General features: G+C 39.0%; 1 protein-coding gene across 1 annotated transcript; it reads right to left on the reverse strand.

The window, feature by feature from the left end:
* Window positions 1–4,162: 4,162 nt before the first annotated feature.
* On the reverse strand, window positions 4,163–10,705 carry si:dkeyp-74b6.2 (cerebellin-1). Its single transcript, XM_038302131.1, has 4 exons — window positions 10,600–10,705; window positions 8,266–8,927; window positions 4,700–4,819; window positions 4,163–4,531 (listed from the first exon to the last, which is right to left on the reverse strand). Exons 2-4 carry the CDS (start codon window positions 8,569–8,571, stop codon window positions 4,334–4,336), a joined length of 624 nt encoding a protein of 207 aa, XP_038158059.1. The 5' UTR covers window positions 8,572–8,927; window positions 10,600–10,705; the 3' UTR covers window positions 4,163–4,333.
* Window positions 10,706–24,686: the final 13,981 nt, after the last annotated feature.

The following is a 24,686-nucleotide window of genomic DNA, read 5'->3' on the forward strand; positions in this document are numbered from 1 at the left end:
TTATACTAAGAAAATAGTTGACATATGATTTATCACGGTCTCTTCATGTATAAATGGTGGCATTTTAACAGTATGTGTTGAATTGAGGAGAACTACATCTAAAGCAAATAATGCTCAGCAGAGAGTCGATAAAAAGAGGATTAAAAGTATCACAGACACAAAATGAGGTTCCTAATGAAGTAAACGTATCAATACAGTTTTCCTGTGTTTGATTTTCTTCTCTTCACATAATGTCCTTTTTGCACTCCAAACACGTATCTGAAAAATGCTAACACAGCCCTCTGCTGAGTCCCAGGAAGTTGACACAAATCACTTGTGATGGTCCAGCATGAACCCAGCAAGGTTCTGGCACTGGTTTCCATCTCCGCAGCCAATCCTCCATCTGCCACCGGATCCACTGCAGAGAAGATGCAGAGCGAGGCCTCTGTGCATCAGCAGGAACGACAAAACTCAGAAATGGATGTCTGAGTGTTTTGGGATTACAAAAAACACAGAGTTACTTTCAAAAACTGGAATAGATTTTGATATCATACAGGAACCTCCTCATGTTATACAAGGATGGACTAAAAATGAACAGATATAAATCTAATTTAAGAAAAAATCTAAAACTAAGCTGCAGCTAGAGATATACGTATACCACCCTAAATAATATTGTGTAATCAGCATAGATTTTGCCTTCCAAACATGGATATCTAATCTTCTTTGTTTTATGTCTCATACAGGTATGGAAGCATCATTCTAGGACTTACTGTACATTTTTATTGTCTATTTTTGCTGTTTTGTTTTATTTTCTCTCTCTCTTGAGGACCATGTATTGACTTCCATTAATTGTCAGTCATTTTCAACCCTTTCTATGCCCTAACCCTAAAACTAACCCTAAACCTAACCATTACCAATGCATACCTCACCCTAATCCTAACCCAACTGACACCTTAGCCCTAAACATAATCATTTAGCAAAATGGCTTGTAAGGACCAGCAAAATGTCCTCACTTTGCAACAAATGGTCCTCAGTTTGATGGTGAAATTGGAAAAATGGTCCTCAATCTGAGGGCTAGACAGGTACACACACACAAACACACTCACACACAAAACAAAATCTATTTCTTTCAGCTTGAATAGAGAAAATCAGCAAAAGTTGAGAATATTATTTGGAACAACATAATTAAGTTAAGTATGGCTCTCATTTCCTGTTTTCTGCTACATTGTCAATATTGTAAAAAGCAAAAGGCAACATGTATAAATAATAAAATAAATAAAGTTTCTAACTTTTCTGTTGGTCATTGCCGCATATTGCAGGAAATGTACGGACAATAAACATCTGGTATATTTTCCATCAAAACTTAGCCTCCAAAGGTTAATTACTGTGCAAATAAACAATCAAAAGTATTAAGCACCCAATTGATAGTTAGACAGTTAAAATGATGCAAAGCTTTAAATATAATAATCTTTCTTGCTGAAAAGCAGATAATAAAGGCCTCGATAGGTTTAGGAAAAAAACAAAACAAACAAACCCTAACCTGATGGGGGAAACGAGTCCCTCAGGTAGCACAATAAAACAAAACCCAAAGTTTAGGTGGATGGTGGAGCGGCCATGCAGAAACCTTCAAGGCTGAAAGCAAGGAGGCAGAAAGCTCACAGTGCATGGAAAATGACAATCAGTTAAATAGTTAGGTTATTAATATTTGCCTATGATCCTTACCATGTGTATTCAATTTTGTTTATTTGGGTCTTAGTACAGCTGTTTCTGTTTTAATTAGTCTTCTCCTTTTAATTTCCTGCTTCCATTCTACCCAGCTGTTCCAAATTATCACCTGCATCCAATGTCATTCTCCACTCTTCCCTCAGTATTGAAGTTGATCTTTCTTCTGTTACTTTCTTTCTGTATGGCTGTTCTTCTTTTCCTCCTGGTTTCTGCCTGTGTTTCTACTTCCTGTGTTACATTTAGTTCTTCTGTTTCTTTTTTTCACACTTTATCATTAAACTCTTACTATCCTTACCCCATGACCCTGTCTATGCTTTAGTCTTTTTCAAAACACAAACTTTATGAAATTCTCCTCCTAAATATCACTAAGGCTCCTCAGTCTGACCGTAGACTGAGCCATATCAGTACTTGCAGAAATTATGCCAGTTTTTAAAATACTTTATACATGAAAATCTGAAGAATGCTGGGATTGTTGTGGCGAAATTTTGGTTGTGGCCGGTGTCTCGGAAGCATCTTGCTAACCATTTAACAACTTTAGTGCTTAGTGCTAGTAGGTTCCCAATGGGAAATTCCATTGGGACCAAGTAGCGTTAAATTGGTGTCTTAGAAACAACACTGTCAAGGAACGCTATGGACAGCGGAAACATGCAAGAGGAGGAGAGTTCTGTGTCGGAGGTCGTGGATGAGTCTCCTCTGTCATACATTTTTATTCAGAGGAGGAAAGCGGGGAAGAAATTGTTGCTGAAGAGGATGCCAGGGCGGCAGAAGCTTGGTTTGGTGTAGAAGGCTTCCAGCCGTACATGTTTGAGCCCTTGCCTCGCAACGCTGCCAGTTCTGTTAGCTCTACGCCTGCTGAAGACACAGACGTCCATCCCTGTGAACACTGGGATGGGAAAGTAAATGATTCTTATTTCTTATTATATTAGCTGCGTAATACAAATCAAGATACTATGACTGAAAAAATTTGATTGACAGATGACCGTTGATATATGATTGGCCGAAATTAGGTGTACAAGCTGACGTATAACTAACTGGCCTGCATAAGATAATGAAAAAAAAAACCACGAACCTTAGGACAGGATTTTTTTTAAAATAGAAATGTTCTAAATTCTGGGACAATATGGTCTGATAAAGAGTACGTTTATATACCTTTTTAGGCCAGAATAATTTGAAATTTAAATATGATTTCCCTTCGACTTTAGATTGTCTCATATAAAATACTTTTATAATCATATCAAGCACTCCAGGAGTTTACACACACACACACACTCAGAAACGGATACACAGATCAGTAGGAAATGTATGGCAAAGTTAATTTGAGAAGCTAAAACCCTAAATGTTCAGATTTTAAATTTCCGATTACAAGAACTATTTCAGTAAATTCAGAAAAGCTGTTCTCAGGTTTGTGGTTGGTGTAGATTTTAGACAGCAAAATCTAAAGTCACCAATTTATGCAATGAACCTCATACAAAGTAATTGCTTCACCTGAAAAAAAAAAAAAACATTCTCAGGGTACCTTTAATTAGGGGATGGATTGATGCAATAATTGGCAATGACATATTTCCATATGTGGCTGTTAAGTTGACCTTCCCCTTTAGAGCTTTAAATGTTTTTGATAAAACAAAAGTATAAACAGATTTTATCAGCAGCCATAAAAAGGCAGAAGGAGATGAACGTTTTTAATTTATTGCCAACAAACATGTGCTACATTTGGTTTTTCATGCATTAAAGAGATTACACCAGATTGAAGCAATCACATAGAGACACAATAAGCCTAAATTAATGACAAGCCACAAGAGAGCTGTGGTCACAGACATTTACCCCGTTTACACTACCCTTAAAAAACTGAGCCGAGACCGGTCCGAGCTCAGTAACTGAGATAACTTGTCGTGTGTGAACGGAAACAACCTGAACTGAACCGAGATAGACATAACCGGATCGCGCTAACTGCAGACCAGTTCCCGAGGTGGGTTCGGCTCGGTTTTTTCCTGGCTCGGTTCTCTGATAACAAGAGCGCATGAGCAGAACGCGTCATCGCCGACTGGCTGAACATGCCGATTCACACTCCATTCAAGTACATCCGCGCAAGGTTGCCGTCTTCGCCTGACCCACCGCAAACACGGAAGTACAGCAATAATAATCAAGTATAACTTTCTGAATGTGACGGGCGCCGCCATTTTGATTTGCTTGATTCCCTCCTCCTTCGTCTTCTTCTTCTTGGGTTTTACGGCGGTTGACAAACAGCGTTTGGTGCATTACCGCCACCAGCTGCTTGAGTCCCTCCTTCAATCCTAGCAGTAATACCGCACATCGTCACTAGGAGGCGAGGAGTCGAGATAACCGAGATAAGTGTGACGTGTGAACGGTCGTCAAAACTGAGCTTGGCCTGGTTACCGATCCAAGCTCGGACCGGTCTGGGCCTGGATCGGTTTTTCAAGGGTAGTGTAAATGGGGCTATTACATTCAAGACTGGTGCAAAGTTAAATCACTCACTCTTCTAATACACATCATATGCAGTCCAATGTGGATCCTAATAACACAGAATAAATCCAGCCATCATTGCTTCCTCCTTTATGCTGTAGGTAATATACCAGCCTTTATTTAAAACATCCTCCAGCCTAAACGAACCCTACAATGGGAACACCAGAAACCCAGAAAATGTGGAGTACTTCCACCCTCCCATCAGGTTCCCCCTCTCCAGTTTAAGGTAAGCCTTGTCCCCTCGCTCCATTAACACCAGCCCTGCGTTTGTGGCTGCTTCCCTCGTCACATCCTGATCACCTGCAAACGCTGAGATCACTGGCCAGCCGTTAAGGACCAAGCTCACCTAGAAAGACAGGATGGGAGGAAGACGGTTAGATAGAAACCTTTATCTCCAACGCTAGATTAGATAAAATAAAACACTCTTTGGCAGAAATAACTAAAATCTGAAGACTCAGCTATGAATAAACAGCTTTTTTCATGTAAAATTTCCTTCTAAATCCATTATTCTTACTTGTATTGTTTGCCTGTTGTAAACTTTAACCACATGAAAGCTGAAGCTGTAGACTCCTTTTCTGGGGGCCACAAAGATGCTTGTTGCTGGGTCAAAATGGCTGCCGACATTCACTAGTATCTATGAGAGGGGAGAAGGGGAGTTTGCAGGGTTAGAAAAATCAACAAAAACTATCTTTGTAAAAATAATGCTTGTTTTTCAGGATTTCTTTGTCTTCAGATCAACAGTTTAGTACGTTTCCTGAATATTTTGATCTATTAATGCTAAAGAGAAATTGACAAAAAGCACCAGAGGAAAAAACTCAAATAAGATGAAATAATAGAATTACCCAGATGGCATGACTTAAGTAAAAGGGATACCATTTCACTTTAAATAAACCAAACAAGAATGAGTTGTTAAAAAATGTCACTATGATGAGGTCAGATTTTTAATATTGTAATTATTATTTTTTTCATGATCACCATTGTTTTGTGGGTATTGATCTTGGGTAAGAATAGCTTTGCCCTAAGCTGTAAATGCACACAGCAGTTTAAAACTATTCAATAGAAAATCTTATTTAAAATAAATAAAGATGACTTTTTCCCCCCAAAAAAGTAACAAAAAACTAATCCATTGGACTTTGTTTCCAAGTTTGAAGACATTTCTTCTCCCTTCCAGGAAGCTTTTTCAAATCAAAATGTCAGAAATAGCATTGAGATTGAGGCTTTATAGAGTGGGCCAAAAACAAAGCCTTGTTATGGCTTAGAAAAAATGAAAATTGAACCGGACGAACTGGTCAGCTCCTTAGCGATGGGGGTCGTTTGGTTTCTTTTGTTAGACTGCAATGCCCCATACCTGTCTATGTCTCTGAAAAAGGGGTAATTAAAGGGAATCGTTGGCCTGGCTGAACAGGCAAGGTCTTCTGTTCCCCTGTAAGGGGATGGAGGTTGCGATGTTAGGAGGAAGAAATCAACTCAATTGCTCTATTGTAGGTTTTTGAAAGCTGAAATCTAAGTCTATTTAACTTTTTTGTTTACTATTTTGGAATGACTATGACCTGGATGACTGAGAATCTTTACCACCAAAACTTTTTTTATTAATATATATTTTGATAGAGTGCATGATTTTTTTAATTGCTTTTACTTTCGTAGTTTTTTTTTTATTTCATCTTGAATTACCCAGATTTATTAACTTGTCAGCAAATGTTTGATTATAATGATAAACAGCTTCTATTGAAGGCTATCACCAACAGATCTAGCTTTCCCTGGTTATTATACCGGACCTTCAGATCAGAGAATACCCACTGAGAATAATTATCAAATATCAGAGCAAACAAAGAAATTAGCTTTAAGCACACATTTTAGGGTCTGTTCTCAAAATGTTATAAAATCAATTAATTAATTGTATTTTAAGCTGTGTAATTGTACGTTTTTTTTATGCAATTACATGGATTATTTTTCCTGGCATGATGTCCTCCACTCCTCCATCAAAATAAAGATATTTAAGCTGTAAATTTAGGTCAGAGGTAAAAGCTCATGTCCATGATTTAGCTTAATGCTGCTAACTAACCCCAGAACAGGTTAAATACATCTACCACAGTCTAAAAAAGAAAAAAAAAACCACACACACAAATACTTATAATACACTCAAAAACACTTCGGAAAATGTAGGGAAAAGACTTTATAATAGAAGGTTAGTTTGTTATTGTGGTTTTCTTAATTGTAGTTAAGATGGCATTGATACTGATATAACTTTCTCCACTGTGAGCTCAATAAAGCCAGCCTATCAGTCAATATAATTTGGGTTAGTATTTTCACTGACAAGAAATGATAACTCTATCTATTCTTAAACTATGTTGTATCAATCAGGCTTTTCTTTTGCATTCAATTGTTTAAAGTAGCAACATAAAAATGTGTTGTTTTTGTACCTTTTCATCTGTTTTTTTTTTTTTTTTTTTAAGTCTGTTTATATATTGTATTATAATGGAGTAACATGAGTCTATACCCCAATGAAATGTGCTTCCTTCTTCATATTGTCATCTTTAAATCATTCTTTCATCCTGTTTTTTTATCCAGTGTTTTTCTTCTTTTTTTTAGGTAACTCCTTAACTTCCTACTGTGTTATTTTCCTGTGAACTTGTTTTGTGGGTTAGGGGTTATTGTTAAGCTTTAGTCATTATTCTCAGTCTACTTCTCGGTTCTTGTTTTCTATTTCTGTTTTTAATAGCTCTTTTAAAATCTAACTTCCTATTTATTTTGGTAATCCATATACCTTTTCGACTTATGGTCTGATTATTTACTGTTAGTCTTGTTTCAGCTGTTTTTCATCTCTCTTACCTTGCCTTTTTGGTGACATCAAATTTATTTTGTACTCCATTTCTCTTACTGTGACTACCTGTATGTGCTCTCTTTCATCCTCTGACATGGGAGTTATCTTGGAGCTTGTATGCCTAGTTGTGTCTTTACTGGACAGTACCACGGATGGAGCTTGTTAACATTTATCATTTGTATCTCTGCTTCTTTTTATGTTTTTGCCTGCTTCTTTCTCCTTGAACCCTAGTTGGCCTCAGCAGATTGCCGCTCACACTGGGTTCTTATCTGCTTCTGTCTCTGGTCTCAACCTGGACTATGTCTACCTTTCACCAGTCTTTTCTGCCTGCATCTCCTGTTCAGTCAGCCATACCAAGGCCTTTCAATAAACTTTTTAAGCACCACACCATGTCTGTCTCAAATATCAAGTTCTCTAAATTTTTGCATACAGTGCGTGGTATTTTCCATCGTTGTACTCAGCTACAGCTCAAACTGTGCAAGGAAACTGCAGGGTTTAAAAGTTCACAGCCAATGATATTTGTTCTTAGACTGTACATCCCTCTGCCCTAATGCGATCACTGTCTGACCAAAAACCACTCATCAGACTCAGCCCTGTAACGAGATGGTCCTCATAAAACTCATCTATCCGGAAGTAAAGTTAGAGAAGATTTCCCCTGTTTACACATGTACATTATGCATGTTTGAGGTAAATCGGCTTGTAAGCTAAAACTTAGTCGGATCAAAAAATTGTTGCCCGAGTGAAAAACTGGCCCAGAAAGGGCACAATATAATCGTACAGTGCATGCCTGCTCTAAAGCCATTCCTAGCACCTTAAAAAATCTATAAAAAATGCGTGGAACTTGTAGGCAACTACAGTTTAAGCACCTTGCACAAGGGAACTTCAACATGGGACGGGAGGAAAATGGAACCAATAACTACTACTCACGGATCTACAGTATTCTGAAAATGTCCCTCTGTTGAAAACCCAACATCTAATCAGTTGTGTAAAATTGTCTTGGGATCTTCAGTAAGGATAAACAATTCAATTTTACATTGTTCAGTTTTTACACAACTTATTATCAATTAAAACTTTTAATTCAATTTAAACTTTAAATGTCTCCAGTGACAATTTTCCCCACCAGCCTTGGCTGCGTTCTTTACTTGGCCTGCCCTTTCAAAAGTTTCGGACTCTGGTCATATCTGGACTTTTTCTACCTGTGACTTTTTTTTATACCTCCTTTTTTTTCCCTGCTTGCAGCCAGTCTTGCATTGACCTACCTGATCAAAATAGATGGTCATGGTGCGGTTGCTCATCTCAGATGGTTCATGGTTGGTGTTGCGGATTGCTGAAAAAGCCACCCGACCTGTGCCTGACCTCACCGACATGCCCAGAGCGTTGCCTGACGGCTCTGCTGTTGGAGTTGAGTCGCATACAACCAGGCACTTTCCCTCCAGCACAATCGGCTCTGTATCATTCTGGCAGTTGATCCCTGAGGGCCCCCATTGGTCAATAAGCAACAGTCCAACAAGACAGGTTAATTTGGCAACCACAGAAAGTGCAGGACTAAAAGAGCGGGATGCCATATTTCCAAAGTAGGTCAAAGTTTCAGTGTTTTCAGCTCGTTGTTTGTGTTTTCCTCCTGGAAAGCACAGTTACTCCTCAGAGATGATTTCTTATGATACAAATTCACTCAGGTTACAAAGTCAGCCTTTCAACAGAAAAGAAAACATACCCCATGGAATCCTCTCAAGACAAATTAGTGCTTCAGGCGAAGTTCTGATAGCTCTGACTGAAGGTGGATTCTCTCTGGAGATTTATCTTAGATGGTGCCAAGAAGAAAAGTGCTCCATTTCAAACAGAAGATCCATCAGTTAAGGTAAAAGTGTCCTGGTCCGAATGCTACACCAGGTAGCTGGAACTGATGCAGGTGGCCTGCGACCTGTGAAGCAATAGATGACATGATATTTAACTTAAATGAATGTGTGACATTCTCTAATCATGTAAACATTATATTAAGCATATCTCTAAGGGATACAGCATATAAACATACTATTTACTGTAAAACTTCTTTTCTTTGATGTTGCTGGGGAAAATTCTCAGGTATCCAGGTCATAGTCATTCCAAAAAGAAGTTAAAAACAAACCACTGGACTTTGTTTTCCAAGTTTGAAGACGTTTTGCTTCCCATCCAGTAAGCTATCTCAATTCAAAATGTCTGGAGCAGTGATTTTGGCTTTTGTTCTGCTGCTCTATTAAGCCTGGAAATCAAACGCTACTCCAGACATTTTGAATTGAGAGAGCTTTCTGGATGGGAAGCGAAACGTCTTCAAACTTGGAAAACAAAGTCCAGTCGTCTGTTTTTCTATTTTTTTTTTTACTTTTTGGGGGAATTTCTTCTATGATGTTACTACTTAACATTGAATTAAAAAAAGGCAACTGTCAGTTGTCCAGTTTAGCAGATGGACAATTCAGGCCTTTCTGAACTCTGAATTTCGGAACTTAATTGTATGAAGCACAATGCTGTTTTTAAGCTTGTATGCAGATGACTGTATACTCTCTGACCGACATGCTTCATAGCACTTTATGTTTTAAGAGTACAACTAATTAACTCCAACTTTTATTGGAGAAAGAAAATGAACATATGTTATAGATCATCTGTTTCTGTGTTCTATAGTTAATAATAGGATTGTCACAGTGGTACAAATATCCGGTACCACACTTTTGACCGGTTAAATGCATACCAAACAATTAAAGCTTTGTTTTTTTACCTGAATATTTTCAGAGTACAAGAAAGCTTATGAAAAGCATATAATTTACTATATATTTACTGTAAAGTATCTTTACAGTAAATACATAGTAAATTATATGCTGTTGCAAAAGTATACACTGCTTTTCTTTTGTTTTTCTACTTAAAATTAAATCATAAAAGGCATGGCTAAACATACAGTAACTTATAAGCAGAGACTTAATTTCGTATTTATTTCCTTTAAAAATAAATTAGATTTTAAATCTAAAAACACCTTTTGCCAGCTTTTCTTTTTTAAGGAAACATTGTTTGGCTGTTTGTATTATAGTGAATCAATTAGGCACTTAAATTACGACTGCAGTCTTTCTGACAGAAAAATCTGCTAACCTTCTTTAGTTTGCTGAAACTAGTAAAAGGCAGACTGTAAAGAGTTAAATCTGACTATAATTAGAAAATGGAATATAAGGAGGATTAAATTAAGCGATGAGGTAATGCTTTGGCCTGGAATCGGCCTGCATCAGCGATGCCAGCTGGGCTCAGGATCCAGGAACGTGGACCATCAGAGTGGCACCACCGAGAGGCCATCTGTAGGTACACACTCCCACTCTCATCCATCTTTCCTTTTCGATCCCACTCACTGTCTGCATTCCTTCACACAAAGTCATGAAGACTGAGGATTACACCAAATAATGCAATCTTTTCAAATATTAAATTTACCAAGTCCTTTGTAAAAGACTAAAACAAATAAGACGTATTTGGATAAAAAAGTGGCTCAAACTACAAAGTTGGCACCAATGTTGAACGAAAAGCATTTTTGCAAACAAAACAATAAGAAAAACTTAAAATTCTAAAGGAGCTTTACTTACCTTTTACTTCTTAGAGCAAATACAGCTTGATCTGGGGACAGTTGGATCCTCCCAAGAGTCACTTCAGCCTTTATCTCCAGCTTTATCTCTGCTCCTCCTCTTTTTCTACGTGCCTCTCTCTCTGTTCCAGGGAACCCCTGTGTTCAAACAGACGTTTAATCACATCAAGCTGGTTTCATGCCTATTTGGCACCCTACTTTACTTACTTGCCCTCTTTTATGTCCTCTTTTTTTCGAACATGCCTAATTATATTTATGTGAAACACAGATATCTTATATATTTAATATTTATTTGATAATTTGTTACTTTCATCATTTTTGGAGGACATGTATAATTATTTTTATGATTTTTCCTGACTTCACAATAGGTTCAATGATATTTTTGCTTTTAAATAATGGAAGGATTTTACTGGTGTAACTCATAACTGAACAGCAGCCTCTATAGGTATACAAGGTTTAGGTGAAAATTTGGAGATTTGCTAATCTACCTCTGCACTTTAAAGCACTTTCTTTTTTTAAAACTGACCATAAACACCCCTTTTTATGATCTGCATTTTGACTTATTCTTATTTGTTTTGTGTTGGACTTTCGTCATATTACGGTGTATTCTTTCTTGTTTCTATGTTTTTTTTTGGTGTTGTTATGAAGTGCTTTACATGAAAGTGCAGCTATAATTTGTAGATGAGCGCACACATTGTAAAGCAACACTAAACTCAGAGCAGAATGGCAAAAATTTAAGTAGGGATGGGAAAGTCTGGTGCTCCAATGTATGTAATAAAATGTTTTGCGGGGATTTGTTCAGTGAGGACTTTGAAATAATTATAGCAAATCATAATTTGCTATTAACAGGTCTCTTCAACTTAAATGTAGATGCATAATAAGAGGACTCAAAATACTTTCATAAAGAGTATATTCATGAGATTTTAAATGAATATAATTTTAGTGCGGCATCTATTCATATTTAGCAGGAGGAATATGGAGTGAACAGTAAAGTGTTTATTTTAATGAAGTTATCTGTGGAGATTAGCTCATGTTTTTAAGACTAAGGAGATAAAAGTATTATCCATCCATCCATCCATCCATCCATCCACATCCATCCACATCCATCCATCCATCCATCCATCCATCCATCCATCCATCCATCCATCCATCCATCCATCCATGTCTCTAAGCTGGCCTGGTGTCGCCTCGGGGTCCCCCCCATGCAGCTGGAGGAAGTGTGCGTAGATCGGGAAGTCTGGGCATCTTTGCTTAGACTTCTGCCTCCGCGACCCGCCCCCAGATAAGAGGAAGAAAATGGATGGATGGATGGCATGGGAGGCAGATCTTTGAGTTATCAGGCTCCTCTCCTGTGGAATTGTTGTGGGAAAAAGTATTGAAATATTCATCCTAGTTAAATAAACAGAGATCGATGGATTTCACTCAGTCGGCACATTTATTCATATCTTTGCAAAGAGAGAACAAATCACCATACAGCCCTTATGGCACAGCATTCTGCCCTGTTCTGCATGAGCAGCGTTCGTTCCCCCTTACTTACAACAATGGAAAAGCAGTCAGAGTCAAAACAAATTACAGACACTTTGGTTTAACAGTGACATGTTATGAATAAACCTTGAGAAAGAATGTGGTTTGTTATGGGCAGAAACTATGTCGGGTCTACAAACACCATCCTACAGAGTTGGTGTGGCCTTGAAAGTGAAACCGACTGAGTAAATAGGATAAATTAGAGAAATCTAAATTTTCCGACAACAGGAACCAACTACCAATGGGCTTAAAACGTTCCTTTTTGATACAGCTTATAGTTAGAGTGGCTCAGGTTATCCTGAGCTATCTCTATAGTTATGCTGCTATAGGTTTAGACTTCTGGAGTACATAGGGACCCCTATTTCATCATTCTGCTTCATTCTATTTCTATTCTCCCACTCTGCAAAATCTGTCAATTCAATCTCTAACGTTATGCTTTCTCTGCTTTTCCTCAGCTTCGCCTCGTCTGTTCCTGTTTGGCTGTGACACCATCCTGGAGGGAAATATCAGCTGTGCTGCTGATAGAGGATAGCTATCTGTAACCCTGAAGCATAGAAGCAAGCTGCATATGGGTCAGGGCATTGATGGCGTATCAGTTTCTGATACGGACAGCTAAGCATCCACATGATGCAACCCATAGACTCATAAGGTATAAGAAACAGGAGATGACCTTGTTCGGGGCTCAATCTTTGCCGGATGCTCGCTGACGTGATTTTTGAGCCCACAGCTGTGCAAGCTCCAAGCATTTTTCTCTGTCCTGTAACGACCTGATCTGGAATAAACTCTGTTATTTTTTACTCCTGTTTTGTAGTCCTTTTTATATGGTTTTACCCAGTTTGAGTTAAGAGTAGTAAATAACATGCTCCCAGGAAAAGGACCGTGAGGAAGCCCCCGAGGTGCAACTGGCTTTTTTAGGGGACAAACTTCCTCATTTTAACAATAGAAAACTTTGAATCAATTTGACTACATGATCTGGTGAACTGTAAAGTGCCTTGAGATGACATGTGTTGTGAATTGGCGCTATATAAATAAACTGAATTGAATTGAGAGGTGCTGGTGTCTGTCTCCAGCTCTGAATATGTGAGAACCAGGGTACACCCTGCACAGGTCGCCAGTCTATCTCAGGCCAACACAGAGACAAAAAGGACAAACAACCATTCACGCAAACACTCACACCTGAGGAGGGTTTAGAGAAGTCAATCAACCTAACAGTCATATTTTTTAGCACTGTGGGAGAAAGACAAAGTACCTGGAGAGAAACCATGCATGCAAAGGGAGAACATGCAAACTCAATGCAAAAAGACCCTGGGCCAGGAATCAAACCTGGAACCTTCTTACTGCAGGGGCAACAGTGCTGCCCACGCAACACTGTGCAACCCAAGTATTAACTGTATATATATTTAAAAAGCAACACAAAAAAAACAAAACACTAGAAACCTGAAAAACTCAATGCCTACAAATTAGTGTTGCACCGGTACCGGTACCAGTAGCGGGCTGAGCCCCAATCCAGCACTAAAATGGTGGTATCGGTACCGGCGAGAACAAACAAATAGAGCACCAATACCATTTTGAGAGCCAAAAGTTTATCCAACTATTGTCACCCATTCAAGGTAGGCAATAAAAAGTTCTACTGGATTCACTTTGTATTAGTCTTTTTCCTGCTTCACAAAGGTAGGCAGCAGCTTGACAAAGCCATGATGGCAATTATTTTACATCCAAGTAGTATGCAGTTCTTCATATATACACACATATAAATTTCAAACAGATGGTATCTGCGGAGATGGGAAGTAACGAAGTACAAATACTTCATTACTGTACTCAAGTAGATTTTTCTGATATTTTTACTTTACTTTACTACTTATTTTTATGGCGACTTTTTACTTCTACTCCTTATATTTTAACACAAATATCTGTACTTTCTACTCCTTACATTTTAAAAAATTGTCTCGTTACTTTAGTTTTGAATAATTTCAATGGAGTTACTGTTATTATTTTTCATACTTTGGACTGGATGGGATGCTGGACTGGATGGGATGCCACACAGACGACCTTGGAGTCTTCTGACTGCGAGTGGGACATCATCTGGGGGGTTGGGGTGCCTCTCTCCACTGTTCACCACATCGTCCATCAGGGTTTGCAGGGCTGACCCAATCGACGGCTGCCATGTTACTATAAAAGTTTAAAAAGACGCAGAAAAGAATGACTTTACTAAAACTGTTTTCATAACCCTGAAATAAGAACAGCTAAAATGTGATTCTACTTGCCATCTAAATGTAACAGTGGTCGGGTAGACCCTCCTCCAGAGGCAGACACCTCGGCAGACAGTTGGTCCCTCCATGGAGCACCACTGACTGCCTCCAACACCTTCTCCCCTCCTTATCCTCTGGCATGTCATCCTCTGGGGCCGTGATGTCACCGGCTCCCAGGCAGATGTTGTGCAGGATAGCACATGCTGTTATGACCTGTAGGAAAAAAAGACAAAAATATTTACTTTTATTCATTCATCTATCTTTTTTTCCATTATCTTTATTACATGATTTATTAGAATTTAAATGTTACTTGATCTAGATCCACTATTTAACTTATTTTTTTCCTGTATTATGTTTTTTATATATATAATTGCAAATAAAATCAGGCAGTAAGGGGATAACAATTTAGACAAAAAATGATTTATTTCTCAACAGTTTGGCTTCTCAACACAACATTAGTGATTGTGAAGTAGTGATTTAAGTCAGTTATTTACAGGGTTTGTACACACTTAACTATTCAATTCAAATTACTAAAGTTACAAACAAATAAATTACAAACTTACAAATAAATATAAAATTTGATATTTAAACATTATCATCAATCTGCTGACAAGCGTTTATTTAATAACTGGTATATTCTGATCATTAGCAGGGCCCTGTGGGTTAGAATAATAGCAGGTAGATCTTACCTCTCCACTGCGCTCTCCCAGCCTGAGAAAAATCCGTCGCCGGTTTTGCTGCCGCCGAAGCCGTCAAAGCGACTCTCCTCCTCCAATAACAAGTAAATAAAAAAAATAAAAATTTCCATATCTATTTTTTTGTTGTTTCTTTCCGGATTTCTCGAGCTGTCGGATTTTGTTTCGCGCTGTTTTTGGGGTAAACGTGATGACGTCGTGCCGCAACCAGGAAGTACTCCAAAGGCTAGACCGTCCCATTTACCAACGGCTGAGGATCCTCCGGAGCAGCCTACCAAGTCTGGGTCCTCCGGAGGCTAGGTAGGCTGCGTCCTCGGAAGTACGCAGCCTGCGAATTGAGACGCAGCTCATATTTCCTCTTGAAAGGATGACATGAGGAGGAAACGCAGCTTTGGTGAATAACAGCTGGGGGACTTCTGCAGCCCCCCCTTTTTCAGTCACAAGCAAGTCACATGGGAGCTACCAGAGGTGTGAAAACATACCCCCCTCCCTGTGAGGACAGAGAAAACCACAGAGCACACAGGATTCTGGCCCCGTCCACACGAAGTCAAAACGTTTGTCGTAAAGACGGAGACGTAAAATAAATGTGATCGTCCACACGAATGCATGAAAACGCTGCAAAATGTATGCCAGGCCTGTAAATGGCGCTGTCGTGCCAAAGCAAAAATAGGCGACAAAATGTTGGGCATGCGCACTAATATCTATACATTGTTGCCCTGCGGGTCCATTTTCGTGGTTCAGTCAAATTCAGGTGCTGAACCATGTCGTCGATATTGCTCTGTTCTTCCTGGAGATATTCCAGAAGAAGAAGATTCTGTTGTAAGCCCGACAGCAGGGTGAGTAGCATGAGCAGCAACCATTCAACACAGTACGGCGCCATTGTTGTTGTGATACTGTGTCGCGCATGCGTGTTTAGAGGCGACGCTATGACGCATGCGTGTAAAAAAAAAAATGTGGTTAGAGCTTAAAGATGGAACCGCGAAAACGGCGTTTCAAAATCTTCCCACTCTGAAGGCTGAATAAAAAAAAAGATCGTTTACAGACCCCCGAAACGCCGGCTTCGTGTGGATGAGAGGCTGGTTTGGTGAAAAATTTGTGCGTTTAGGCCAGGGTTCGGCTTCGTGTGGACGGGGCCTCTGTCTCTTTCTCTGCTCAAGCACCTCTCTCCTGGTCCCTTCTGCTCCTTCGCTCAAAGCTGGGGCCCACTGTGGCCCACAGTGGAGATGCAGGCAGGGGCGGATCTAGAAAAATATTTATGGGGTGGCGAGAGGGGGGCAGGAATTTTTGAGGGGTGGCAACATATGGCATTTGTTTACACTGAATTTAATCACAATTATCACAGTTTGGTGTTTCATGTGAAGCAGTTCATATTAGAAATACATCGTACAATGTGATCTCCCTAAATAGGAGATAGAAGAATGGTAACACTACTTCTAGAGGGGCCTTATGACAGGAAAGGTATTAAGGTAAGACACAGGTGCTGAGTCTCAGATGTGTGAGATTGACTGTCAGAGAGGCAGCTTTGCAGCATTTGCACAAGAAGAAACTATAGAAAGAAAAAGTAACCCAGCAGAGATCTATGGACTGAGCTGTTCTAAAGTGAGCAGAACTACACAGTAGAAATAAATGGGTCAAGGCACCCGAACAAGGTACCAGACATCTATGTATTGTTTACTCTGAACACACATTTACCCCATTTGTTCCTCAGTAACCTGACATACAGCAGTTAAGGCAACATGAAAGGGACATTTCATGCATGTAAATATGCTTTAGATAGAGCTGCTGTATCAACAAATCAACATAAAGGCAGGTACTGTATGTTACATCAAAATCTCCACTTATCTTAAAGGAGCAACATAAAAATATGTTTTGCTTCCAGTCTGAAAAAGTACAAAAAACGTTGTAAGTAGGTTCATACAGGTCATTTCTGGATAGGTTCATACTTTATATACAAAAAAAGAAACAACACTGCTTCATAATAAGCAGGATTTACACTAGTATCACATTTTTAACTTTACTTTTAACACTTTTGGTTTTATTAAAGGAAATATCAGATGTAACAGCTCTGTAAAGGTTCACCAGAGAGCATAACATAAAGTTAACATGACTATAACAGCTGAATGCGGCGATTTCCATGTTGCTCAGCAAAACGCTACACAAATTTATTTAGATCCAATGCCTATGTGCGCTTTGATTTGAGTTCAACCAAACCTTCTCTTTTCTGTCATAGTTGATCGCAAATATGTCTTTATGAGCCTGAGTCTTCAGGCCTAACTAACATCCTTACCTGTTTCATCCCGTGTCTCCTCTCCCAATGACCCCTGGCTCCCTCGCTTTGCCCCATTCGGTTTTCAAAACAAATCAGTCTCAGTCGCTCTCGCGTCATCTCGTGCTGCATTCACTGCAGTCCGAAATTGGAAATTAGCGGTCGGTAATTCTCAAATTATCCATAATTTATAAGCCTCGCCACCCCTACCGCCAACTGGGGTGGCAGCAGGGGTGGCAAAGCTGTCATTTAGGGTAGCATTTGCCACCCTATGCCACCCCAGTAGATCCACCTATGGATGCAGGCCCCAGTGGAACCAGATCCCCAGAACCATTGAGGATAAGTCAGAACTTTGCAGAACCGAACTGCTGCAAACAGAACTTTTGCAACACATTTCTCTTGAGTTTCAGAACTTTTAGAGCCAAACTGGATGCCCATGGGTGTGACACTGAGGGGACCCCTGCTGTGAGACTGAGACAAAGAAACCCTGACTGCAGAGCTGCAAAACTGGATGAAACTCAAGCTTTCCAAATGGACATGGAAAAAGGTTTGCAGGTCTGGCATGATTAGGGACAGAACAAGCAATGTGTCTTTTGATGATGCTGATCATATCGTGTGTTTACTGCTGAGTAAAGACAACGCTAATTGATGCTAAAGAATGGACTGCATGCTACGCTATGCTACAGGAATATGTGTTGAGCTGTTGCTAAAGTTTAGACAAGCTTTATTCACTAATGGTTTAAACACTGACATAACATTAGTGTTCATGTGTTCCTCAGATGCTCATTACATTTCCATTACCAAGTCTGACCAAGAGTCATTTAGTGGAATCCTGATGTCTATTCGCTGCTAGCTATTTCAAGGAGGGTGAAGAATCATTTAGCTAAAGGTTATTGGTTCTTGATTAAGCAAATAATTTAATAAAACATTATTTGGCCAATAATGTTTTACCTTCATGTCACCTCATGGATTTGCATTGTGAATTGGTCTGAAAACATTCCAATTTCTTTAAAATTAGTGAAAAGCTAATTTGATCATATCCCAAATTATTCCAGATAAACTTTGGTTTCAAACACAGAATCCATCTTAAACTGTAATATGTTTTTCAACCGTTTCCCCCTTTCCCTTTGTACATAGTAGTTAGTTTAGTTTAGTTGAGTTTTACTAGTCTTAGTTGAGAGTGTTAAACTGAAATATGTTTGACTTGGAGCTGAATGCATTTTGTTAATAAACTCTTATTTTTTGAACAGAAGTTGTGGTGAATTTATTCCATGTATGTGCAGAAATAGCTGTTTGACTATGATTAGTGCTCGAATCACTCTTTCATCTATTGTTCTAACACACAGTTAGTAGGACTGTGTGTCATAAACAGTATATAACAGCTAAAATAATATCTGATTAAATAAGATATTTTACCACCCCTACAGGGGAGGGCAATAAACATCTTAAAGTTTCAGAAACATAAATTCCCAGCAGGCTGGGAATAGAGTTTAACTATAGAATCACAACAGTCCATTGGTCCATCCATCGATCCATTGGTCCATCCATCCATCCATCCATCCATCCATCCATCCATCCATCCATCCATCCATCTATTTTTGATCACACTTTATCCCTGCTGGGGTCGCAAGTGGTGCTGGTGACTATCTCCAGCTGTCTACGGGCAAGTGGTGGGGTACACTCTGGACTGTTGGCCAGTCCATCACAGAGCAATGCAGAGACAAACAACCATTCATGCACACGCTCACACCTAAAGACAATTTAGAGAAGCCAATTACCTAACAGTAATTTTTTGGACTGTGGGAGCCAAAAGATCCCAAGCCGGGAATCAAACCTAGAACCTTCTTGCTGCCAAAGGGAGTCATGAATCAGAATAAGAATTAGTTTATTAATCCGTTGCAGAATTTTTTTTCTTGCAGTGGAACCATTTACAGAAGAGGAAAACATAAGATTGTAAGTACAAATAGGATTTAAGAACAAAATAAGATAAGGATATGAATGAAATAAGTTAAGGATGATTTGTGTGTGCTATCTAAATAATAAGTACAGTGGGGCAAAAAAGTATTTAGTCAGCCACCAATAGTGCAAGTTCTCCCACTTAAAAAGATGAGAGAGGCCGGTAATTTTCATCATAGATATACCTCAACTATGGGAGACAAAATGAGAAAAAAAAATCAAAAAATTCACATTGTCTGATTTTTAAAGAATTTAATTTGCAAAATATGGTGGAAAATAAGTATTAGGTCAGTTACAAACAAGCAAGATTTCTGGCTCTCGCAGACCTGTAACTTCTTCTGTAAGAGGCTCCTCTGTCCTCCACTCGTTACCTTCATTAATGGCACCTGTTTGAACTCGTTATCAGTATAAAATACACCTGTCCACAACCTCAGTCACACTCTAAACTCCACCATGGAGAGCTGTCAAAGGACACCCGAAACAAAATTATAGACCTGCACCAGGCTGGGAAGTCTGAATCTACAATAGGTTAGCAGCTTGGTGTGAAGAAATCAACTGTGGGATCAATTATTAGAAAATGGAAAACATACAAGACCACTGATAATCTTCCTCGATCTGGGGCTCCACGCAAGATCTCACCCCGTGGGGTCAAAATGATCACAAGAACGGTGAGTAAAAATCCCAGAATAGAATAGAGAATATCATATGGTCAGATGAAACCAAAATAGAACTTTTTGGTAAAAACTCTACTCGTCGTGTTTGGAGGAGAGAGAATGCTGAGTTGCATCCAAAGCACACATACCTACAGTGAAGCATGGGGGTGGAAACATCATGCTTTGGGGCTGTTTTTCTGCTAAGGGACCAGGACGACTGATCCGCGTGAAGGAAAGAATGAATGAGCCATGTATCGTCAAATTTTGAGTGAAAACCTCCTTCCATCAGCAAGGGCATTGAAGATGAAACGTGGCTGGGTCTTTCAGCATGACAATGATCCCAAACGCACCGCCCGGGTAACGAATGAGTGGCTTCGTAAGAAGCATTTCAAGGTTCTGGAGTGGCCTAGCCAGTCTCCAGATCTCAACCCCATAGAAAATCTTTGGAGGGAGTTGAAAGTCCGTGTTGCCCAGCGACAGCCCCAGAACATTACTGCTCTTGAGGAGATCTGCATGGAGGAATGGGCCAAAATACCAGCAACAGTGTGTGAAAACCTTGTGAAGACTTACAGAAAACGTTTGATCTCTGTCATTGCCAACAAAGGGTATGTAACAAAGCATTGAGATGAAATTTTTGTTATTGACCAAATACTTATTTTCCACCATATTTTACAAATAAATTCTTTAAAAATTACCGGCCTCTCTCATCTTTTTAAGTGGGAGAACTTGCACTATTAGTGGCTGACTAAATACTTTTTTGCCCCACTGTAAAAGTAGGTCTTTGAACTGGTTTCTCAAGCCAGATGGCGCATTAGACCAGGGGCTCATCTACTGTTTCCAAAATCTGTCACATAACACCACTAACACCTTCAAAAAGCATTCATCTTCACTGTACCCACATTTTGGTAATAATATTTGGATAAAATTATTTTTATGGGGAAATCAGGGATAATTGAGCCTGAGGGGAGGGGCTTAATCTATTTATTGAGGGCTGTGGGAAGAAGGGCGGCCATTTTGTTTTTCTCTGTTACATTGCTGGTAACTGGAGGAAGGCTGAGGTCCAAAAGACCTTGTAAATATGTAGTTTTCTTGGCACCCTGTTTTGACTTGAGGAGCACAATAAACCACCAACATCTGTAACCCAACTGAGCCTGGATTCTTGAAGAATAAAGAGCCCCATCACAATAGCCAACCTAAAGCAAATTATATATATATATATATATATATATATATATATATATATATATATATATATATATATATATATATATATATATATAATACCTCAAACTCAATGCCTACAAATAGCAATAATCAGACCAATGCTTTGGCTGCTGACTCACCTAGAAATTCCTCTGGTTGGGTAATAATAAGGATCTTTTTCTCACTGAAATATTTTCCGTGTTGTTTTTTAGAGCCATGCATGCTTTCGTCATTCACCAATTAGAAAGGAATTTTTGGCAAGACATCAATTAATTCACTTCTTCACACAAATAGTCTGGGGTTTTCTGGTGTCAGACAAAAGCAGTCATAGTTTTTTAATATCTCCTGTGTGATCCAGAGAGACGTGGCTGCAAAGGCTTTTATATCATTTTAAAATGCATTCTTAGAATAACTTTTGCTTACATACTTTAATTTTGTTTAACTTAACAAGTAAAGACGAACGAGTCCAGTTCAATTCCTGAGTTTTTTATCATCTGTGTGTAAAATGCGGTTAGACGGTCATTATTTAAGTTTCCTCCAGGTCTCATCTGTAGGGATCCTTTAGTGTCTACATTTAAAACCTGAGGTAGTGTAATTATGTGATCTCATCATGGACCCAAACTGAGCAATTCTTGACTTTGTTATAACATTATTTAAAATATGCAAGAAGCTGGAGTCTGGAGCTGAGCACTCTGCCAGCGTCTGCCATTGCTTTATCTATCTGTAGGAAAAGAGTCTTGTTCTGCCAACAGGAAATATATCAAGTGTTCAACATGGAATTCAATGCTCACTGGCTTTTTTTTGCTTGTCACACTGACTTGTAATGCATAAATAGTTCTCTAGCTATGACATCTACACTGAATTCTATGCAGTTCAAAAGATCTTCCTGAGGGATAATTACACAAAACATCATATTTTTAATATTTGTATTTGGACAACCTGGGGAGCACATTTTGTCGTCTTAAATTATGGTTCATATCAATGCTATGTCACTTGAAGACATTTTCAACTGTGAAGGTTAGATATAATGAAGTTACATGAATATAAAGTAAGCAGAGGGTCAGTTATTGGTGTATTTCTCATTAACAGGCAAGGTTTAACCAGAAACAGAAGACATAAAATACTGAGTGACAATGAAACGTTCCTGTTTTTTATGTGTTTTAAAGCTCAAATGACTACAAATCCAACTATAGAACATTACTGCCAAAGCTAACAATCTGACACTCCTACAGACAAAGAGGTCTTGCTGCAGACCTGCACACTGTCAGGACAGGAAGTATATTCCTGATATTTTTATTCAAGGCCATTATTGGGAAAGTTTTCTTTTGATATTATTTCTCTAACTTATTTATTTCCCCTTTAACCGTGTCAACCCTTTGGTTTTGCAGTGTGGCAAGGTTTGTGATTTATATCTGGGGGGTTCTGGTTTTCGTTCTCCTAAGTCATTAAATCCTTCATTTTGGGGAACCACTGGGGAACTGAACCTGTGCTTCTTTTTGGTCCTGTTCTTTGTCCGAAGGTTTAAGACTCTAAGCTTGCTTTGAAATCTATCTGATTTGAGATGTATTTACCAAACAAGCTGAGCGTACTCGTGAGTCTCCTGCATAGAAAGGTTCTCTGTCCTGCATTGCATTGCTACACTTTCATGTAGATTTTGAATGAACAATGCCATAAATATGGGATCTTCTTCCTCAATATCTGGAGAACTGCAGCCCTCAAAAATAAACCTCTCTCAAGCGAAAGTAATGTTCTCTGAGTGTTTCATGTTCTTCTTGGAGAACTAAAGATGCCTCAAGCGTTGCTAAAGCTGCATCTCTGTAAACAGAATATTCTTCTCTTAAGGTTGAGCCCCATCACAATTGTTGAGCACTGTCTACTGTGCAGTAGCTCAACTTCTTCCAGATAATCAGTTATGTTGGAGTGTTGAATTTCTAGATCAAAAATCTCTATGTCTTTGGCCAAGAATTCAATCTATTGAATTCTATTCTGATGTGTAGATGACCGGGCTCATCAGGAAGTTGGTTCTGCTCATAAAATAGTGGGGAATTTTGAGCTAACCTTTGATGACTGAAGGGCTACTCATTCACCTTTATATGAAAGATTTTGAAGATGTGTCTTTTGGTCTGTTTTAGTAACTGTTTTCCTTTCAACTGGTTTGACGTCCTGCTGATTCAAAGTCTGCTGGCATTGTTTATGGCATAGCTCCTCGGAGAGGGGGGTTGAAACCTTTTGTTCGAAAGCAATGTCACTCTGGCCTTGTTGGCCACTGATCCTTTCAGCTTCCTCTAACTGTAGTATCAGGCTATCTGTGCATAGGAACCTTTGTACTGTATTGTGTTGGAGGGGGGGAACAAATATAAAGTGTACCTGCTAAATTGAAGACTGGTCACGGGTGCTTCTGTGTCGCCTCAACATATTGTTTAAGATACATATCGGAGAACAGAACACTAACCTTTTCTCAGATTCTGACAATAAAAGTCTTGAAGCACTAACTCTGTGCAGGGTCATTTGATATTCAGCTTCCAACTGTTCATACCTTTCAGATTCTCGTTGGTATTTACGCTGATGCAACAGAGTGAACTCACAGAGTACATCTGTAATCAGAATGTTTTCAGTTGTGTTTTGAATTAAGTGAATTAATTCTTGAATCTTTTCCTCACATAGACTGAGGTTAGAGCTGTTTAGGATATCTAACTTTTCTGGAGATAAGTGGATAATATTTGCAACAATGCCTTTTTGTTTCTCTACGTCTGTGGAGTCAATGATGTGTTTAGTATTGAGAGTACTTAGATCCATTTTTAGCTGATGACAAAAAAAAACACAAGTTACAACAAAAAAAGAAGTGTTTCTGTAAAATCAAAGAAACACTTTTCTTTGTGCTAAATATGCTACACCTTGTTTTAGGATTCATCCGCTTTTTAGCGCATGCTTTACCTCTCTTTATTGGCAGTTTACCACAAAACTTAACATTTAAGGATTTATTAGCAATTTAGCTTATCCTTCACCTTTTCTTTAAGGGATTTTAAGCAATTTAGTTTGAATCCACCCTCTTTCTGTTGGGTGTCACTTTGGTGACTAACTGCTGAGGCCCCCCCCCCTTTCAGCAAGAGTTGGGACTTGCCAGCCCCCTCTCTGTGAGAACAGACAAAACCACAGAGAAAACCAGATTTCTTTCTTTTTGCCTCCTCTCCCTTGCCCATGAAGCTGGGGTCCATCTCCGGCAAGATGGAGATCCTGCCGGCTACCGTTCAATCATCCTGTCCGTTGAAATGCAGCTAGTTTTACTCACGTGCCTGGAAGATATCTGGTGCTACTACCACAGATGATCTCTCTTGCTGCGTGCACTTAGCTAGCGTAGCCGCCTGTGGCCATGGCTGCCTGTCACAACTCCAGTCTGGCACGGATGATGTCATACACACTCTATTTTGATTTAAAAAAATATAAATATATAAAACATAACCACGGATGTCTGGGGGACAGTGATTCGCCTACATGATATGAATGCTGGCGTACCATAAAGAACAAATTATGAACAGTTTAGT

Source organism: Cyprinodon tularosa, unplaced genomic scaffold (genome assembly GCF_016077235.1).
Source record: "Cyprinodon tularosa strain WSP-4 unplaced genomic scaffold, ASM1607723v1 ctg482, whole genome shotgun sequence".
Classification (NCBI taxonomy): domain Eukaryota; kingdom Metazoa; phylum Chordata; class Actinopteri; order Cyprinodontiformes; family Cyprinodontidae; genus Cyprinodon; species Cyprinodon tularosa.

Bases quoted from the DNA above. Each gene is read 5' to 3' on its own strand.
- si:dkeyp-74b6.2 (XM_038302131.1), bottom strand. From the start codon at position 8,571: ATGGCATCCCGCTCTTTTAGTCCTGCACTTTCTGTGGTTGCCAAATTA. The intron at 4,820-8,265 runs GTAGGTCAATGC...CCCCTCTCATAG, and splicing joins TGACCATCTATTTTGATCAG to ATACTAGTGAATGTCGGCAG. The intron at 4,532-4,699 runs GTAAGAATAATG...CTGTCTTTCTAG, and splicing joins ACAACAGGCAAACAATACAA to GTGAGCTTGGTCCTTAACGG.